This window comes from Branchiostoma floridae, chromosome 13 (genome assembly GCF_000003815.2).
Source record: "Branchiostoma floridae strain S238N-H82 chromosome 13, Bfl_VNyyK, whole genome shotgun sequence".
Taxonomy (NCBI): domain Eukaryota; kingdom Metazoa; phylum Chordata; class Leptocardii; order Amphioxiformes; family Branchiostomatidae; genus Branchiostoma; species Branchiostoma floridae.
This window is the reverse complement of record NC_049991.1, coordinates 16370334-16386631: the sequence shown is the minus strand read 5'-3', so window position 1 is coordinate 16386631 and position 16298 is coordinate 16370334. Positions and strand designations below refer to the sequence as shown.

At 40.3% G+C, this 16298-nt stretch overlaps 1 protein-coding gene across 5 annotated transcripts in view; it reads left to right on the top strand.

The window, feature by feature from the left end:
- The first annotated feature begins 3631 nt into the window (after positions 1 to 3631).
- LOC118428423 overlaps positions 3632 to 16298 on the top strand; it is a 29545-nt gene continuing 16878 nt past the window's right edge. For 2 of the 5 annotated variants that reach the window (XM_035838478.1, XM_035838474.1), the window contains exons 1-4: positions 3632 to 3778; positions 8012 to 8085; positions 14292 to 14370; positions 14999 to 15121. In XM_035838478.1, coding sequence (XP_035694371.1) covers positions 8059 to 8085; positions 14292 to 14370; positions 14999 to 15121 — 229 coding nt within the window. In that variant the 5' untranslated portion in view covers positions 3632 to 3778; positions 8012 to 8058. Of the gene's footprint in view, positions 3779 to 6956; positions 6976 to 7170; positions 7195 to 8011; positions 8086 to 14291; positions 14371 to 14998; positions 15122 to 16298 lie in introns of those variants that run through there. The other 3 variants (XM_035838477.1, XM_035838475.1, XM_035838476.1) reach the window with 3 other exon arrangements.

Sequence of the window (16298 nt, the reverse complement as noted above, 5' to 3'; positions counted from 1 at the left end):
AACTGTAAACATCATCACCATCATTATTCCTTCTCAATACACAGGAGGAGCATGTACCTAGCATATTCTTACCTCCATGGAGGAATAGTTTTACTCTGCAGTGCGTGGGTGTCCGGCAGAATAGAACATTTTGGTTGACTGAGATAAAATTTGGTAAGTTGGTTTGATGACCTAATTATTATTAATTGGTCCTCCTCGATTTTGGACCTCCTGGTGGCCAACCTGCACTGTAGCAGTGTCTGGTACTTAGTACCTTGGTTGGTGTGACACATAGCTTGTGATGTAAGGAAGATTGGTGGTGCTTTGGGCCCCCTAGCAGTTTGCTCTGGAACTTCAGCAGCGTTTTTGTGGACGTATTTTAAGTAGGATAACTGAGTAATAGAAATATGGGTCTTGGTGATATACTTAATGTTGAGGTGGAGATGTACACAAATTATGCAAATATGGACTCAAATTGCATTACTTATGTGTTCTTTATAGCCCTGCCAGTACCATGATCTACAATGTACTGCGATCAGCAGGGTGTTGTCATGGAATGTACATATAGGTCAAATCAAGAACAATTTCATGGTTTCATGTTTAATTAAGGTATCTAGCTTACATGATGATTGATATGATTAGATGCTGATTATGCAAACCATGATCAATATGCATAATTAATACATTCCCAATAATTCCAGTGGTTTCTGTAACAAAGCTTCACTACATGTGAGATATATAATTTAGGTAAGGTGCAATATTACTAGAAAATAATAATGCAAAAGGAAAAAGTAAATAATTTTGCACAAAATACTTCCTTTATATTTATAGTAATTTCATACTTGTGACATGTAAACTGTGGATAAAGTTTAGACGTGAGCATGTAAGCCTCACTATGCATGAATTATGTCACCAAATAACTTAGAAGACATTTGTATAAAATTTAGAAAGGCTTTACATATGTCACGGAGGTATGAGGACTCCAAACTCTTGTTAATACCGGTGTTGGATGGAAAATGTAATACTACATGTAGATTGTATTTATTCCCAGCCGACATCGGTTGTGAGGTATACTAAGACATCAAATAAAACACCTGTGCATCGTTAGCTTTTTCAAGTCGAAGATTGACTTGGTGTCGAGCGAGAACATACGGAAATGTCTTTAGAAATGTATAGAAATTAGAATGATGATTAAATGACAGTGGTGCCTTGTGCGCGATTGAAATAGTGTTTTAGCGAACGGCTTCAAGCGCCCCGACTGGGACTAAAGAGAACGCTCATTGTTATTCATAAATGTGAGTACTGTACGTGGAAAAATATTCGAGTTCCGAGAAGAGGGGGAAAAGCCGCCCAACACAATCATGTTATTTCAAAGCTGGCGTGCCAAAATAGTACTAGACACAGCAATATGGATTTCTTTGCACAAATACGGACATTATTCCCTTGCTTTGCGTACTCACGCATGCCATGTATAACGTTATGCTTCAAATTGGAAAATGATGCATGGAGCTCATTGAGTTGAATAGTGATGCAGTGATCCAGCCAAAATCATGCATGGCAAATGATCGTAGTCACTGTAGAATTGCACTTTAGATAATTGGTTTGCTTTGATATGCTCTCGGCCGTGCCTCGGTTTCACTTTGGAAATGATGACCCGAAACCGAGGCACGGCCGAGATGTTAAAAGAAATGAAAATAACAATGTGTACCTAGAAATAAACAGGAATTATACCAATGACGCTTATTTTTACGTTGTGCATTTTGTTGTCTTTTATATATACAGTCAAACCTGCCCAAGACGACCACCCGGGGGACCGGGAAAATCGGTCGATTTGGACAGGTGGTCGTTGAGAAGAGTATCGACTCAAAACATGCCCGATGTAAAGTATAAATGGTTTCCGTTGTGTTTAATGGCAAATAGCGAGCACACTGCACACACACAAAGAAGCGAGGTATTTAATGTCAAATACAACACGCACACTGTAAATTGTAAATTCAAAATTATTCTGTAAATTCAAAAATATTATTCTAAACATAACTTCGTAATGGCAGTCAAAATACGACGCAAAATGGCCGATTTCGACATAAAATCGCGCTAGTTATCATAAAAAATCGATGAAAACCTCAATTTTGAAAATGATGCGGTCGTTATGGGTCCTAATTTGGGCCGGTCGCGGTCGCGTTGGCCAGGTGGTCGTTGAGAAGAGGTGGTCGCTCGGGCAGGTTTGACTGTATATGTCGTTCCTGATAAAGCCGCCCGGTTGCCCAGGCCCTGGTTTGTGACATAGGCATTATTAATATACAATCATTATGTGACTATAGTCTACGGGCACGAATTGTTTTTATGTTGTGCGCGATATCCAATAATATGCCCTATATTGTGGGACAAGGCCATACTTAGACCATTACGTTATTTTATTGATAATTGAATGCAGTGTGGGGCATTCAGTGATGGCAGTCTAAATGGCAGGGCTGAATTATGTGTTATGTTAGCTACACGGACTCTCCAAGCAGTGGTTACGCTCCGATTTTCTAGGTTGGTTTTACTGCCCTGGTGCGAAAATAAGCAAATAGCTTGGGTTTCAAACACCTTTAATAGCCCTTCACGCAGGTTTGTGTTCTGGACTGTTGTTGTTGACTTGTCATCACGTGACTTGTATCTGCTTGTTGTTGACTTTATTAATCAACACCAGATGTGCTCAACTCAGGCTCTGGCTCAGGCTGTTCCTCGCCGCACGTAACTTTTCCACGGCCACCCTGACTACGGTTGAGTTGAAGCGATGCTGATCAATGCTGTGAGTAGTCAGTAAGATTTGCAGGAGCTTCTGTCTGTGTGTCTGTTTGTCCTTGTTTGTACATAATAGACATTTCTACAGCAGTTTCTGGTCGTGCTGCCAGAGGGCGTGAACTTGCACTGACCGTGAAATCTGATGTCTCTGATTGCTAATTCTTTGGGGCAATTTTGTCTCAGATTGTAGTTTCTTTGAGGACATTTAATATTATACAATAATACAAACCGTATTTAATACGAACCGTATTTAAACCGGCTAAATTGCCTGAATTTAACTGAATTTTACAGGCTTGATCGGTCTGTATATATATCATTTGTCTGTGTTCAACGGAAGTTAATAATCTTGTCGCTTCCTGGTTACCGTAGTAATTATCATTTATGAGCAACAAGAGAGAATGTGCTCTTTCTCCCTCAAACTCCGGCCAACTAAACGTTAGAGTAGAATCGCGAACAACTTTTTTTCCACGTCTGAATAGCTTTGAGAAACCAAGGAGCTTTTGGAGAAACGAATAACGACTTTTCACACTTCGCACATGTTTTGTTACACTTTTGGGCGTCACACTTCACAGCATGTCTAAAATTCGTCGGACTGGGAGAGGGAATTCTTTTCCGACTACGTCAGTTCCTCTCTAAAGGTCAATGACTGGGCCACCGCCTTGCGCAACTTCTGTGGGGGCCGTCTCACACAAAACGTACAAAAAAGTCGTTTTGTCACAAGAATAAGAGTACCGATGTATCATTAGGTCGCCGATCTGTATTTTTTTGTACATACATAGAGTCTGAAAAGACGACACAGTTTCGATTTAAAAGTCGAAAGATTTCTGTTCCTAAAGGTGAGAAGTTGAGTCAAGGCTTCCAACAGGTCACGGGGGCCGCAGGATATCCAGCGCCAAACCCGAACGCCAGCCCCTGAAGAAGCTGTGATTTCCTGGGGTTTTAGAGATGTATTTTTGGCGGCAAACCTTCAGAGTGGGATATCAGCGCTGTCGACAAGATTTTCTAACGTCGGGTAAGTGTATTTTGCCGCCGATCGGGCAGATTCGCCATCACTGTGGTCGTTTTGATACGGAGTTGTGAAACATCACCGAACAAACAAAGGACTGGCGCTTGTTTACACAGCAATAGTGGGTTAGAAGGGGGGGGGGGGGGGGGGGGCGATATTATGTCTAAAATACTCTTGGGTGTGGAAGGTTACGACCGTTCATGTTTGTTTTACGTATGTTGGTACAGGGAGGGGACAACGTCAGAACGATCCTGCATATTTGTTTTACGCAAAACCCAGTCCAAATCAGCAATTTTGCTGCTCAGTGGAGCATGTCGGAGTGTCGCATGTTGCCACCCCGAGCTGTCAGAAGCATGCGGGTTCACTTCTATTTCACAACAAAATTTGCCTCTCATGCAATCTGTAGGAACATGACGCCTGCTGTATGCTTATTCCAGTCATGTTACTATTTCTAAACGTTTTGTTGGTGATCGGAATAATTCGTTTTTCATAAATCATCACACCTTTCATAGGTGTGACAGGCGAGGACATCTTTCGCTTGGCTGGTTTCATCGGTCAAAGTAGGTTGCCCCCAGGCCAAAATAGATGAAGGTCCATTATATTGATGTTACTGACGTAACATTCACGTAGTCTAGAGTCTCTACATGTACTTAAAACTGGAGACATTGCAGCAACTTCGTCTTCTGAGTCACTCTGAATTTTGATCGGCCGTCCCATGGGAGTTTTGTTATGCAGTGTGCCATGTGCGTTGAAAATTGGGGCAAAAGAACGACAGAGAACTGTAAGTTTTTGCAAGGACGATAACTTAACGTTATATCCTTGGTTTTAGTTACAGAAAAATTAGACAAGTCGTGTGAACAGACTGCCAAATTATGGTTACAGACTGACATGTACGTGTGACTCACTTACTAATGCCACAGGTGGTGGTTGCTATCTTTGAAACAACCAGAGGGGCGAGTAAGAACAGAAAGAAACAACACCCCGACTCCCGGGATTTGAACCCGCGCCAAACCCGGGCAGCCGGATCACCAATCGAACGTGCAAACCGTTCGGCCAAAAGGCTTAAGCCGTTAGGCGTCTTCGGTTTAGCAGTCCTTGAACACCACTGTTACACTACTCCCCCTTTTCTTTTCAAGATTCGTCCTCGAATCTCCGAGATCGACATCCCTGTGTGGCACATACTAGCCTGTTAATCACAGGGCCGGCGTGGGAACCATTGTAGAAATACGAGGGGCGAGTAAGAACAGAAAGAAACAACACCCCGACTCCCGGGATTCGAACCCGCGCCGAACCCGGGCAGCCGGATCACAAATCGAACGTGCAAACCGTTCGGCCAAAAGGCTTAAGCCGTTAGGCGTCTTCGGTTTAGCAGTCCTTGAACGCGTCTTCGGTTTAGCAGTCCTTGAACACCACTGTTACATCTTGTGCTAAGTTGGGTAGAAAACTATAAAGATGATCACTTAACGTTATTATTTAAGAATTGTTATTTGATAAGTTTTTAACTTTCCTCTCCATTTTGCAATACATACGTTAATGTTATTGTTGAGTCCACTCCTCCCTCGACTGAAGATGGTATGCAGGTATGCAGGTATGCAGGTTTGACAGTGTTTCTGTAGCTAGTGAATTTGAAGCTTTGTATGTTGTCATTTAACAAGTTTTTAACAACAACAACAAAGTTTTTATGATCTAAAACGTTAATATTATTGCCACTGATGCTACCCAATTGGATAAAATACTGTTTTTTTTTACTATTGGACAACATTAATTACATTTTGAAACCTATCGCAAGGTCCAATGTTACAGATACTGTAAATCAGACACGTTTGCTTCTGCCATAAAGAGAACAGCCCCTCTGAGTTGCCTGACATTTCAACTGAACTTTACAGTTTGCAGTTGATGTACTTTAACAGTTATCTCTAATGTCTTTCATTGACCTTTAGTTAATAAATTACCAATGCAGAATACATCCTGGACATCAATTTGTTATAACTTATACCTCATGCAGTATTTGCTCCTGTTTATTACATTCGAATTTAGATCTTCATCTGTATCTGGGTTATTCATGTATATGAATATCATCATGTTGTCACATGTACTCAAGGACATTATTAGTATATCTGGCCTTGATGCACTATGTGCACTCATGAGCAAGGTGTACATTGTTGTACAAATATACATGTATTTCTTCAGCATTGTCTGAAGAAAATAGTGCACTTTGCCCTGGACTTACTATTAATGATGCAATCCTCTCAACTATTACTTTTTTTTGCATATAGATTTACGTTAGTACGTAAGTAAACAGACTTAAATGCACAAGGCCCAATCCACATGTCAAAGGTCAATTACTTCTCAGTGGCCTTGTAAATTGCAACAACTCAACAGGTTTAGCATGTAATTGTGGACATGAATTTTGAATGAGATATTACACCAGGCGACCAGAAATAACTACATTATGTAACTATTGCTGACCTTCGGTGATTTCAATTACAATTTACATGTAGTGTTTAATGACCTTCCGCAGTTGGTATATGAAATATGATGCAGGTTATAATATGAGTATGAAAATGCTTTAAGCCAAGTCACTGAACTGGAATGATAAAAAACAACATACATTTCTTTGCCTTATCCAAGGAGGTTTCAACCTCCTTGCCTTTTCACACAGCTGGTCTTCCCATATCACATGGTTATGTGGCGATAAGATTATAGCTGGCATGGTTATAAGTGATAAAATATCATACTTGTTGCAGTCGCATAGATCAAGTTCACTAAGCTTTGAAATAATGTCCAGCCACCAACTATACTAGCTTTTGCTTTGTTGCTGACAGAAAAATGTTATATATTATTGCCATGTAAACAATGTTTCTCGCCATTCTGATTCTTACAAGTTCACTTTCATTTTTCGTTTTTATCAATTTTTACGTTGTGTAAAATGAAGAAGATGCCTTTCTTGGGGATGCCAATTTCAATGTTGTTTCTATGCTGCATATTTTGCCAGGGGTTACTGGGCTAGAGTTTTTTTAGGCTGCATGTGTGAAATGTGAAATGATTGATAGCCAGGACTGTTTCTTGTTATCTGCCTGTGGATCGGGTTACATCTGGGTCACTTGCAAAAACTGGGGGGGAACAACAAGCATCAGGAACAGGCATGACCTACCCAGGGACTTTCCTATCACACTCCTAGAACAGAACACATGGATTTACTGGTGAGGAAGAACTAAAAGGGGTTGATTTACTAGCGGGGAAAGTACTAATGTTACACGCTAGGAAGAGCCAGTATTCTTCTGTCTGCTACATGACTGTGTTCAGGTTATCGCATGTTGACCCTACAGGCTGCTGAACTAAAAATAGATCAGCTGCAGTTACTGGTGGGTGCAAGAGAGTTGTTGATATTGAACATGAAGATATACCAGCTACATGTACAGGTGCCGTTACTGCGCCGTTAGGCACTTTATATTGTTGTGTTGCTGGGTCATGCGAACCCACTGGATAAAATCGCTTGGAAGCGTGTTTTGAAGACAAGCCGATTTGCTGTAGCCTTCACCAGTCCTTCTGTCGGAAGTTCTTCCGGGGGTGCCGGGATCGTAGAATTAGGCAAAAAAATCGGGAAGTTGGCCACGCTTAGATTCATAGTCTCCCCCTCCCGGACGGCTAATTCGCTCCTACTACACTACTAGGCTTTTATTCCCAACTTGGCCAAAGTACCCTATTACTATTCGGCCAGGCGGGAGTCTGGTAGACACTAGATTTGCTACCTATCCCTGTGTCAGGGAACTCAGCAGCAGTGTAATCAAATGATGCATACTACTATATTCATGTATTCTACTATTCATTGCATGGCTCAAGGTCTGAGCCTGGTAGAAAACTGGATGGATTAGACTAGTACTGTGGCTATGGCTTTCTCTTTACTGAACAATGTCATGTCGTATTTACATGTAGTATGTTCAAGGCAGGCATGGTTAGTATATCAAGTTTGAAATACATTAAAAAATATGCCATTGCATGTCTATGCTGTGGAAGGTTGCCTTCTTGTAATGACATTATAATCTTGTTCTTTATTTTGTTGCTAACTGTATAGTACATGTACTTTGGTATTGCATTCACATAACTATACACATGCTGGACGATTGTATTCACTACACATGACAAAGATCTTCTCTCATGGTAAGACCAGATTTAAAGTAGTTTAATGACAAGGATATAGGAAGTAAGACTGAATGTATTCTTATCTTTTCCTTTTAGCTGAATCCTGAGAGCACAAGACCAGTACGGCAGTAGCGATAAGGAAGATGCAGAAAAGGGTGGTAAAGTCAGAGGTAGGAGCACTTTATTTATTATTTATCGGTTCAGCTGTACTGGATCAGGCAGCTAGGGCTGCCCAGCAAGGTGTGTTAGCCCAGTTTTACAGCTAATTTCTGGTTCTCTGGAACAGTAGTTGTTATGTTATGTTAATGCCAGGATAATTGTCTAGTTCGTTACTCAGAAAGGAAGAAACAGGAGCCTGTGTGGTGGCGGTTGCAAGTTCTTAAAAGTTTGCTGTTGTTAGTTGTATACAAAGAAACCCTGGGATGGGAGGGCGAGAGAAAATTACGAAAGTTGTGCAGAGCTGAAAAGTTCCACAACCTATCATAAGGTCACGTGATGTCATACAGACTGAACCATTCCAGGTACGGGGATACCTCTCATACAATTACACAGGATGTCCGCTCATCCTATCACAATTTTTATGGGATAATAGCACCCAGAAAAATGGTAACACCTACTTTCGGAACCAGTCTTTGGGTCTGCAGTGGATTTATTGTGGACTAACAACTAAATACAGTCCCAATGATAGTATATTTTGTAGTTGCCGAAGTCTGCCTGTACATAATACGGGCTTTTAATTTGACGTCATCTGTTGGATTACAGCGTAAGACTGTAAAAAAACGTACGACTGTAAACCAATTACTTGCCAACATTGGCAACAGTGTCGTCAGTGGATTCAAATTATGATAACTATTACGTCAACAAAAAGCCTGTATATCACAGGGCGAGTTGCCAGGACCAGGTCCACTCTCTCATTTGTGTCATAGAGAACTCATAGAGTTCGTCAGGCCAAGTAGGAACGGTTAGCAGTGTTCTCACCAGGCCTTTTCAGCATAGCGGGCCGATACGCTGTGGGCTGGAAAAATGACGCTGTAAAAAGCCCGCTACGCTGTATTTTCACCCAGCGTAGCGGCCAAAAAATGGGGGAAAACTGGAAAAATACCGTTCTAAAAATACGAAAGCACGTGCCAAGCACGCGCCTCCGCTGTTTCAGGAAGTTTCAGCTCGAAGGGAGGTGTTTTACAGCACCCCGCGTACCGCTATCTCGCAGCCCCCACCCAGGACCGCCCCTTGCGCGGCGTGCGCTCTGTACTGTAAACAGAGAACCGGCACAAAACTTGTAAAAAGTTTCGGTTCAAGTCCGGTCAAAATCGGAACGGCAAGAAACGCTTCTTGGACTTGCACAAAAATAGCACTTGTATATATTCCCTTTTATGTTGCAGTATACTTGTAAATCATCTAAAACCTTCCAAAGATCGAGAAATTTGCGTTGAGAAATGACGAAAAACATCGTGCCTGCATGCATGCAGACAGCTAGCGGTAATGGCGGCGAAAACATCGTAAAATCTCGCAAAAAATTCTCGCGAGATCTGATGCGTCTCTGTGACGTCAGGGGAAACTAGCGATCTCATTGGTTTAGGCAAAGACTTTAGGATAAACAACAGCAGCGACCGCCATTTTTGGAGCAAATTTTACCGTATTTTACCCCGAAAATTTCTGCCGTTTTGGAGATTTTGCGGGCCCAAAACTCATATCAAAAGGAAGCAAAGGTATTCTTGTTGTTTTTACGTCCAACACCTCTTATGTGAACGCATTATTCGTCCGCCGATCGCGAACTTGAAAGTCGGCCGGGGATGCCCCGGGCCGTGCCGAGCACATGTTTCTGCGTGTTTTGTTCTGTTTACGATGAAAAAAAATACGATGAAAACAGAGACTGTCAAAGTTGTTTATCTAGATAAAGTTGGTGGCAAACCGGACAATATTTATTAAAGTACGGTTGAGCTGAGTAAAGTATGTTGTTTATGAGTTTTTAGTTGTCTTTGATGCTTTGACTCAAAGTATCGTTACGTCAAACTGCTACAATTATCGTATATATGCCCCTAAAAACTGATACAATAAGCCTTCTGAATAGCCTAAAATGCAAGAGCTTCCGGGGGGCTTCGCCCCCCTGGGTCCCCCCACAGGGGCTCTGCCCCTGGACCCCGCCGGGGGCCTTCGGCGGCCCCCGGACCCCTTCCCGACGCTGTGAAAAATTCCTGGTGAGAACACTGGTTAGTAACAGTCACTAACATTTTAGGCTGGGACCCCGATTTTACGTCCCTTCCAAAAGACGAAAACATTCTCCTTCCAGATATTTCTGTCCCCCATAATGTTCTAAGCAATGTAAAATTAGAGCTGTGCAGGTATTTCTGATGTCTACCTGCACTGGTCCATGTACTGGGTTTTGTACATAAATGTCTTATGATGCAGTTGTATATGGATTGTTATTAGCTGCATTGACCGTTACCACCTATAAAGTATTAAAAAAAAAAAACTAGCAATGGTTTCTGAACAATTTTATTATGATCCATGCTTCCTAAGCTCAGAGTGGTGCAGGTAATTTTCAATGTTACCTTCACCAGTGCAAGTATGCAGAAAAAGTAATTTGAGCCCTGATATATATCTGATCTGCAATTGCAAACTGATTGGCAGATATTGATATGATAATCGCTGTCTTGTATTGTCAACTTTAATTATTGATTAAGTCATTATAGCAACAAAAGGAAAGGATTGCCAAGGTCGTTAAACGTGGGTGTGGTTATAATGGCGGCTATTGACTCGCTGCCAGTGCCGCTGTCCAATCATAATGGGCCATGTCACAGGCGGTTTTTTTTGGGGGGGGGGGGCATTTTTTTCAATTAATATGGCCTCTCAGAATGACATCTTTGAGGTGCCAGTAACAGTTACATAGTAAGTTCATATATACAGCTGTACCTCTAGTCTAGAGTACAAGGACTAGTATTGTAAAATGTGCAAATAAGATCAAACTAGAGTTCGGCGACCTCATACCTCCATGAAAATTTAGAGCTTTCCTAAATTTAATGAAATTGACTAACACATAGACATAATTAATGCATGGTGTTGTTCATCATTGACTAACGTACACATGTCACAATCATAAAATTCCCATTATTAATCATAAAGCGGTTTTGCAATTTTACATAAATTATGCAAATAAGCTCCTCATTACCATATTTGGTATCTGCTTATACTCCACCTATCATAATTAACATGTGTTACATTTATTGAAGTCCAGTTATTGAAAACAATGGAATTATACAATTTCCTCATTAATTATGCAAATTAAGTCCTCATTTGCATAACATGTATATCATTATGAACATCTTTGTCTAAGGTACCCGCATGCCTAATATGATGCCAATCTGTCAATCCTTTCTGCAGTTATCCGCTTTGGAGTGTCTGACAAAAACGCCCCTGCAGTTCCCCAATTAAATGTTAGAGGGCTGAAACTTGCTCCACTTGGTCATGGCACTAAAAGCTATCTACCACGTAAATGTCAAGACCATAGCATGTCTGGAACAAGAGATACATTGAAAAAACTGCCATGAAATAATATTCTCATTAATTATGCAAATGTGCTCCTATTTTGCATAATTAGTATTTTATCGTGTACAACATTGTCTAAGGTACCTACATACCAAAAATCATGAAAATCCGTTGTTCCCTTCTTGAGTTATCCTCTTCAGAAGTTTTTGACAAAAACGCCCCTGCTATCCCAAAACTAGACGCTAGGGGGCCAAAACTTATGTCATTTCTTCCTGAGCACAAGAGCTATCTAACACTCAAAAATCGTGACCATAGCATGTTCAGAACACCGAGATAGCAAAACCGGAAGTTGCGCTGCAGTACCAAGGGGAGCCGCTAGAGGGCCCAAAATCTAATCATTTCCAGCTTTCATCACACACTACCAACACACCAAGTATGAAAGCAACCCACCCAGCCGTTCTTGAGTTATCTTGTTTACACACACACACACAAACACACAGACAGACAGACAGACACACAAACGCGGGGTAAAATATAACCTCCATGACATTTCATGGAGGTAACAAGTGATAAAATGTAAATAATGACAACAATTAAGAAAAACTAGATAAGATACAATAATAAGATAAGTGCAAGTAAAAGTATATTGAGCATAAACATAGTCAGGATGAATGAAGCATGCTGTGACATCAATTTTCTTCACATAAAAAGTTGAGACTCTATGAGAGGTATGCAAATTACTGTATAATCATGGAGGCAAGCAGACAATAGTTCCATTGTTTAAATCAGGTAGACAGGAAACAAGTTTGCATGATTATCTTCACTTTCAAGGGGAATGACAATGCCTGCATTGTATTGCTGACAAAGGGTGTAATTGTTGCCAATTTCTGTTTATTATAGACTTGATGGGTTGCTGCAGGTTAGACAGTCTGTTTTAAAAAAAAAATTTAAGGACAATTTAATCTCTATAACTGGGAAAGCTATGGAGTCAGCTACAAGACATTTTAGGTGACATTGATCCATCATTCTTCTCAGTCATGGTGTCACCTTTGCGGGGATGAACTGAACTGAACTCAGCAAAATGTTCTGGTAATGAACTGGTACAAGTTAATACTAGTACATAGTATAATTACTGTTCACTAGCATTTTGATGATAATTTGATTATGCAGTATATGGTAAGAGATGATCTCAGATCACAGTGCTGTGGTAGAAATTGTACATGTTTGTATTTTCTAACCTGTGTTACAACTTTTAATCCCTGAAATTGTAACATAATTGTAAGAAAACCTGCCTGAGGGCGAAAGGAGGGTTTTGCAGCTGCAGATTTTATTAGCAACAAAACATCATTACACATGTTATACTACTTTTACTAGCCTCCCATGGTCTGCCCTTGAGAACAAAAATAGAAAAGGTTTGGCAGAGAGGTTGAAATTGGATAAAGGGATACTTCAAGTAATTGCTTATACACTCATCTGTGTATCAGTTATAACTTCATGAGTATTCAGGACTACAGACTTCTATAGTACAGGCCTCTGCCAGATCTACTCTACACATCTACTGTACTCAACTCAATAGTTATCGTCAGTTCATTATCTGCAGCCAGGGTACCCTATATCCGTTGTTTTAAAAAAAAACTACATAGGAATATCAAGTCGGGAGATAGTGGTTACAAACTGCAATGTTTTGAATACTGCAATTTGAAACCACCATTCGTCAACTTGATTTTTAAAAACAACAGATAAAGGTTACCCTGCGGATAAAGGTGAACTAGCGTAATATGTTATAATCCACCTGCAAAAGTACTCTTCTAAACTCTAGAAATAAGGGCTTTAATTGCTCCTTGCAACTTTGAGAGTCAAAGGCAATGTACAGAAAATATTTGAAAGATTTCTACCTAAAAGTTAAAGTTCCTCATTAAACGTCACATTTGAAATTGGCTTCATTTTTTTTATAATTTCAATGTTTTTACACCCCCTTCCAATGGGAAGGTGAATGCTTTACAGTGATGGGTGCATTGTGCCAGAAAGCTAACAATAACATGTACAGTCTGAGTCTGTAAGGTCAAGTTTTTGTATGGAAATCCTAACAGCATAACATGTACCATATCCTTCTATTTCATGGTTACAAGGCTATGTATCCTATAATCAATCATGTAGTGTTTCAGATGTGCCAACTGAGTAATGTAAACTAATTGCTTGAGTGCCGCTGACTGTTTCTCCAAAATACAGGGCCATTTGAGATGTCCTTGAAGTGTCCAGGTTTTGTTTATTAGCTGGTAGTAAAGTGACCTTCACCTGTGACCTCGTTCAGACCCCGTACCTGCTTAGAATAATGGAACATGTAGTTGTGATATTGTTCACCTGCACTGCACTGTTAGTAGTTCTTATAAGAAAACATGTAACTCTATTTGAATTTTTGGGAGACAGTTTGAACATATGTGTCTGTTGCCAGTGTTTTTCACATGTATATCATAAGAATCGTCAAATATTTCATATTTTGTCCATATGTCCATATTTTGCCAGCTCATATTCTTGTTGTATAACCTAGAATGTAAAAAAAGATATGTATCTGTAAATGCATTTACAGGGCATTGCATTGTGACCATTTTATTGTGAATTGCATATTTTGCAGTTATGTACTAGCTAAGGGTAATCCTTTATGGTAGCCTCTAGCTAGTTTTGTGGGCCCTTGTATTTTTATACAGCCAAATAAACCAAATAAAAAATCAAATCTTAAGAAATGTAGCTTGCTGACATTTCTAGACTTTAATAACATTAATTGACTGGGGATAGAATATTTCTTCTCCTTGTTCTTTGCATCCTGATGGATGGAATATTTAATAATTATAACAAAAAATTTACATTTTTCTCTTCTCATGATGTGTTTCAGCCTCACAGTGGCTGGGGTGCGGTGTCCCAGTCCTGTCCTGGGTGTGTGGCAGTGAACCTGGTGTCGCAGGGAACCCTGGGTAGGTTCACAGACAGGACATGTTTGTACTTTTTTGTAGGAGTCTGGGAAATTAAACTGTTACTCATGACTAGTTTGCTGCTGGTGAGAAGCTAGCATATGGTACTCTGAATGTATTTAAGTTGGTGGGGATTTAATTTCTTGGTAGCCGGAAAATGGACTGTTTGCAGTGATTTTTAGTTTGCAGTAGCGCAATCCGGCAAACTTAAATGCATTTACAGTACTGTATAGGAGCAACATACCGTCACGATTCAGGTCATGATTCAGCTTGGGAGACCGGACCCTGATGTGAATGGCCTCTTAGACTCCTCTTCCTTGAATGTCGCTTTTCAAGTCAGTGGATGGTGGTTCCAAAATGGAATAGTTTGAAAATACTGCATAATACAAATTCTGAAACCCCTTTTTAACCAAAATGGATGGTTTGAATGTTGCATGTGAGAAACACAACTCCTGTTTAGCGATATCAGCGTTGCCTGTTTAAAAATAACTTGTTCAAAGCTGAAGGTTTTATAATGATGTGATCCTTAAAAATGTAGTAGGGCTCTAAAACTGGGCCCTGAATTGCACAGTAATCTGAAGATCCAATAAACAATTTTTTGTTAAAAAAAATAACAAATAAATCCTCCCAGCAGGACCCAACACTGTTGTGCCACCTCACCTACCAGGCTGTCCTTCCCAGAATGCCACTGATGATGATGATGTCATATTTGTTGGAACTCCAGCCAATGATCCATTGCAGCCGGCTGAAGCAGGTAAGATCCATTTTCATTAAACGGTTGAAACTACAGCCAATGATCCATTACAGAGCACTGAAGACACATTTTCATTTAACATTTATTATCATATAGCCAGGCGCCGCAGTCCAATCAGAAGGCCCCATTCCATGTTGTTTATGACACTGTGACATAGATTCCGGCCAGCCCGGTGTGTATTGCTTCTCCTGATTGGTCAGAATGAATCAGGAGGAGTGATACACAGGAAAGTAAGGAATATGCAGGCATTGGCAAATCAAAAGGCCCTGTTATTTTTGTCTGAATGTAGGACAAAATGTCCTTTTGTCAATGATACTGAAAGTTGTGTTGGGCTGAGCACCCTGCTGTAACTAATTGATTGCAAAAAAGTGTGATGACTGTTATCCTAGTGGGAGTAAATGGGGTGATGCTCAAATCTCTGAAGACTGCTGAATTCCATGCATGACTTGAGAATATACTGTTCAATACAGTTTACTTTATAGCTATTGAATCAGTCCTATGATATCTGAAATGGTTGCAAATTTCTGCATTCTACTGGTGGTAGTGAAGATCCCCTTTTCTCCAACATGTGGTATGGTTTAGGACTTGAAGTCTCTGGGGATGTGTCTTACTTGTTTATGGGTCACATGCTGTGTGCAGAGGATTTTCAGAGGAGTGTGGAGTAGGACCATTCTCGTTTTTTTTGTAACAATCACAGTATCACTGAAATCAAGATCTCTCCCTTCCAATGTGTATACCCCAAACAGCATACTGCTTTTGAAAGAATGGAAAGAGACCAATATACCAGTAACAGTAACAGTTGAGAACTTCACGGTAAATCCAAGATGACCTACATTGACTGTAATATGAGATGATAACAAATGGGTTTACCATATGGAAAGTATTAGGTAGGTGGGGTTCACTTTGAAGATTTCACATTTGCGAGATAGAATTAGGCATAAACATGAAAAAAGTAACTAATCCTAGTCCAGTCCTTGTTGTTTATAACTGTCTACAATATTTCCTAGCACCAAAATCCCAACCATTATTTTACATGCCCATATGGTTAGGGGATGAGTATTTTTTTAATTAACAGAAAAAAACATGGTCCTGAATAGCCTAATTCAAACCAGACAGAGTCTGTCTGTTTCCAAGTGTTTTGTGGTCAGCAAACCCTTGAGAGTCCAAAGTAGTGTTG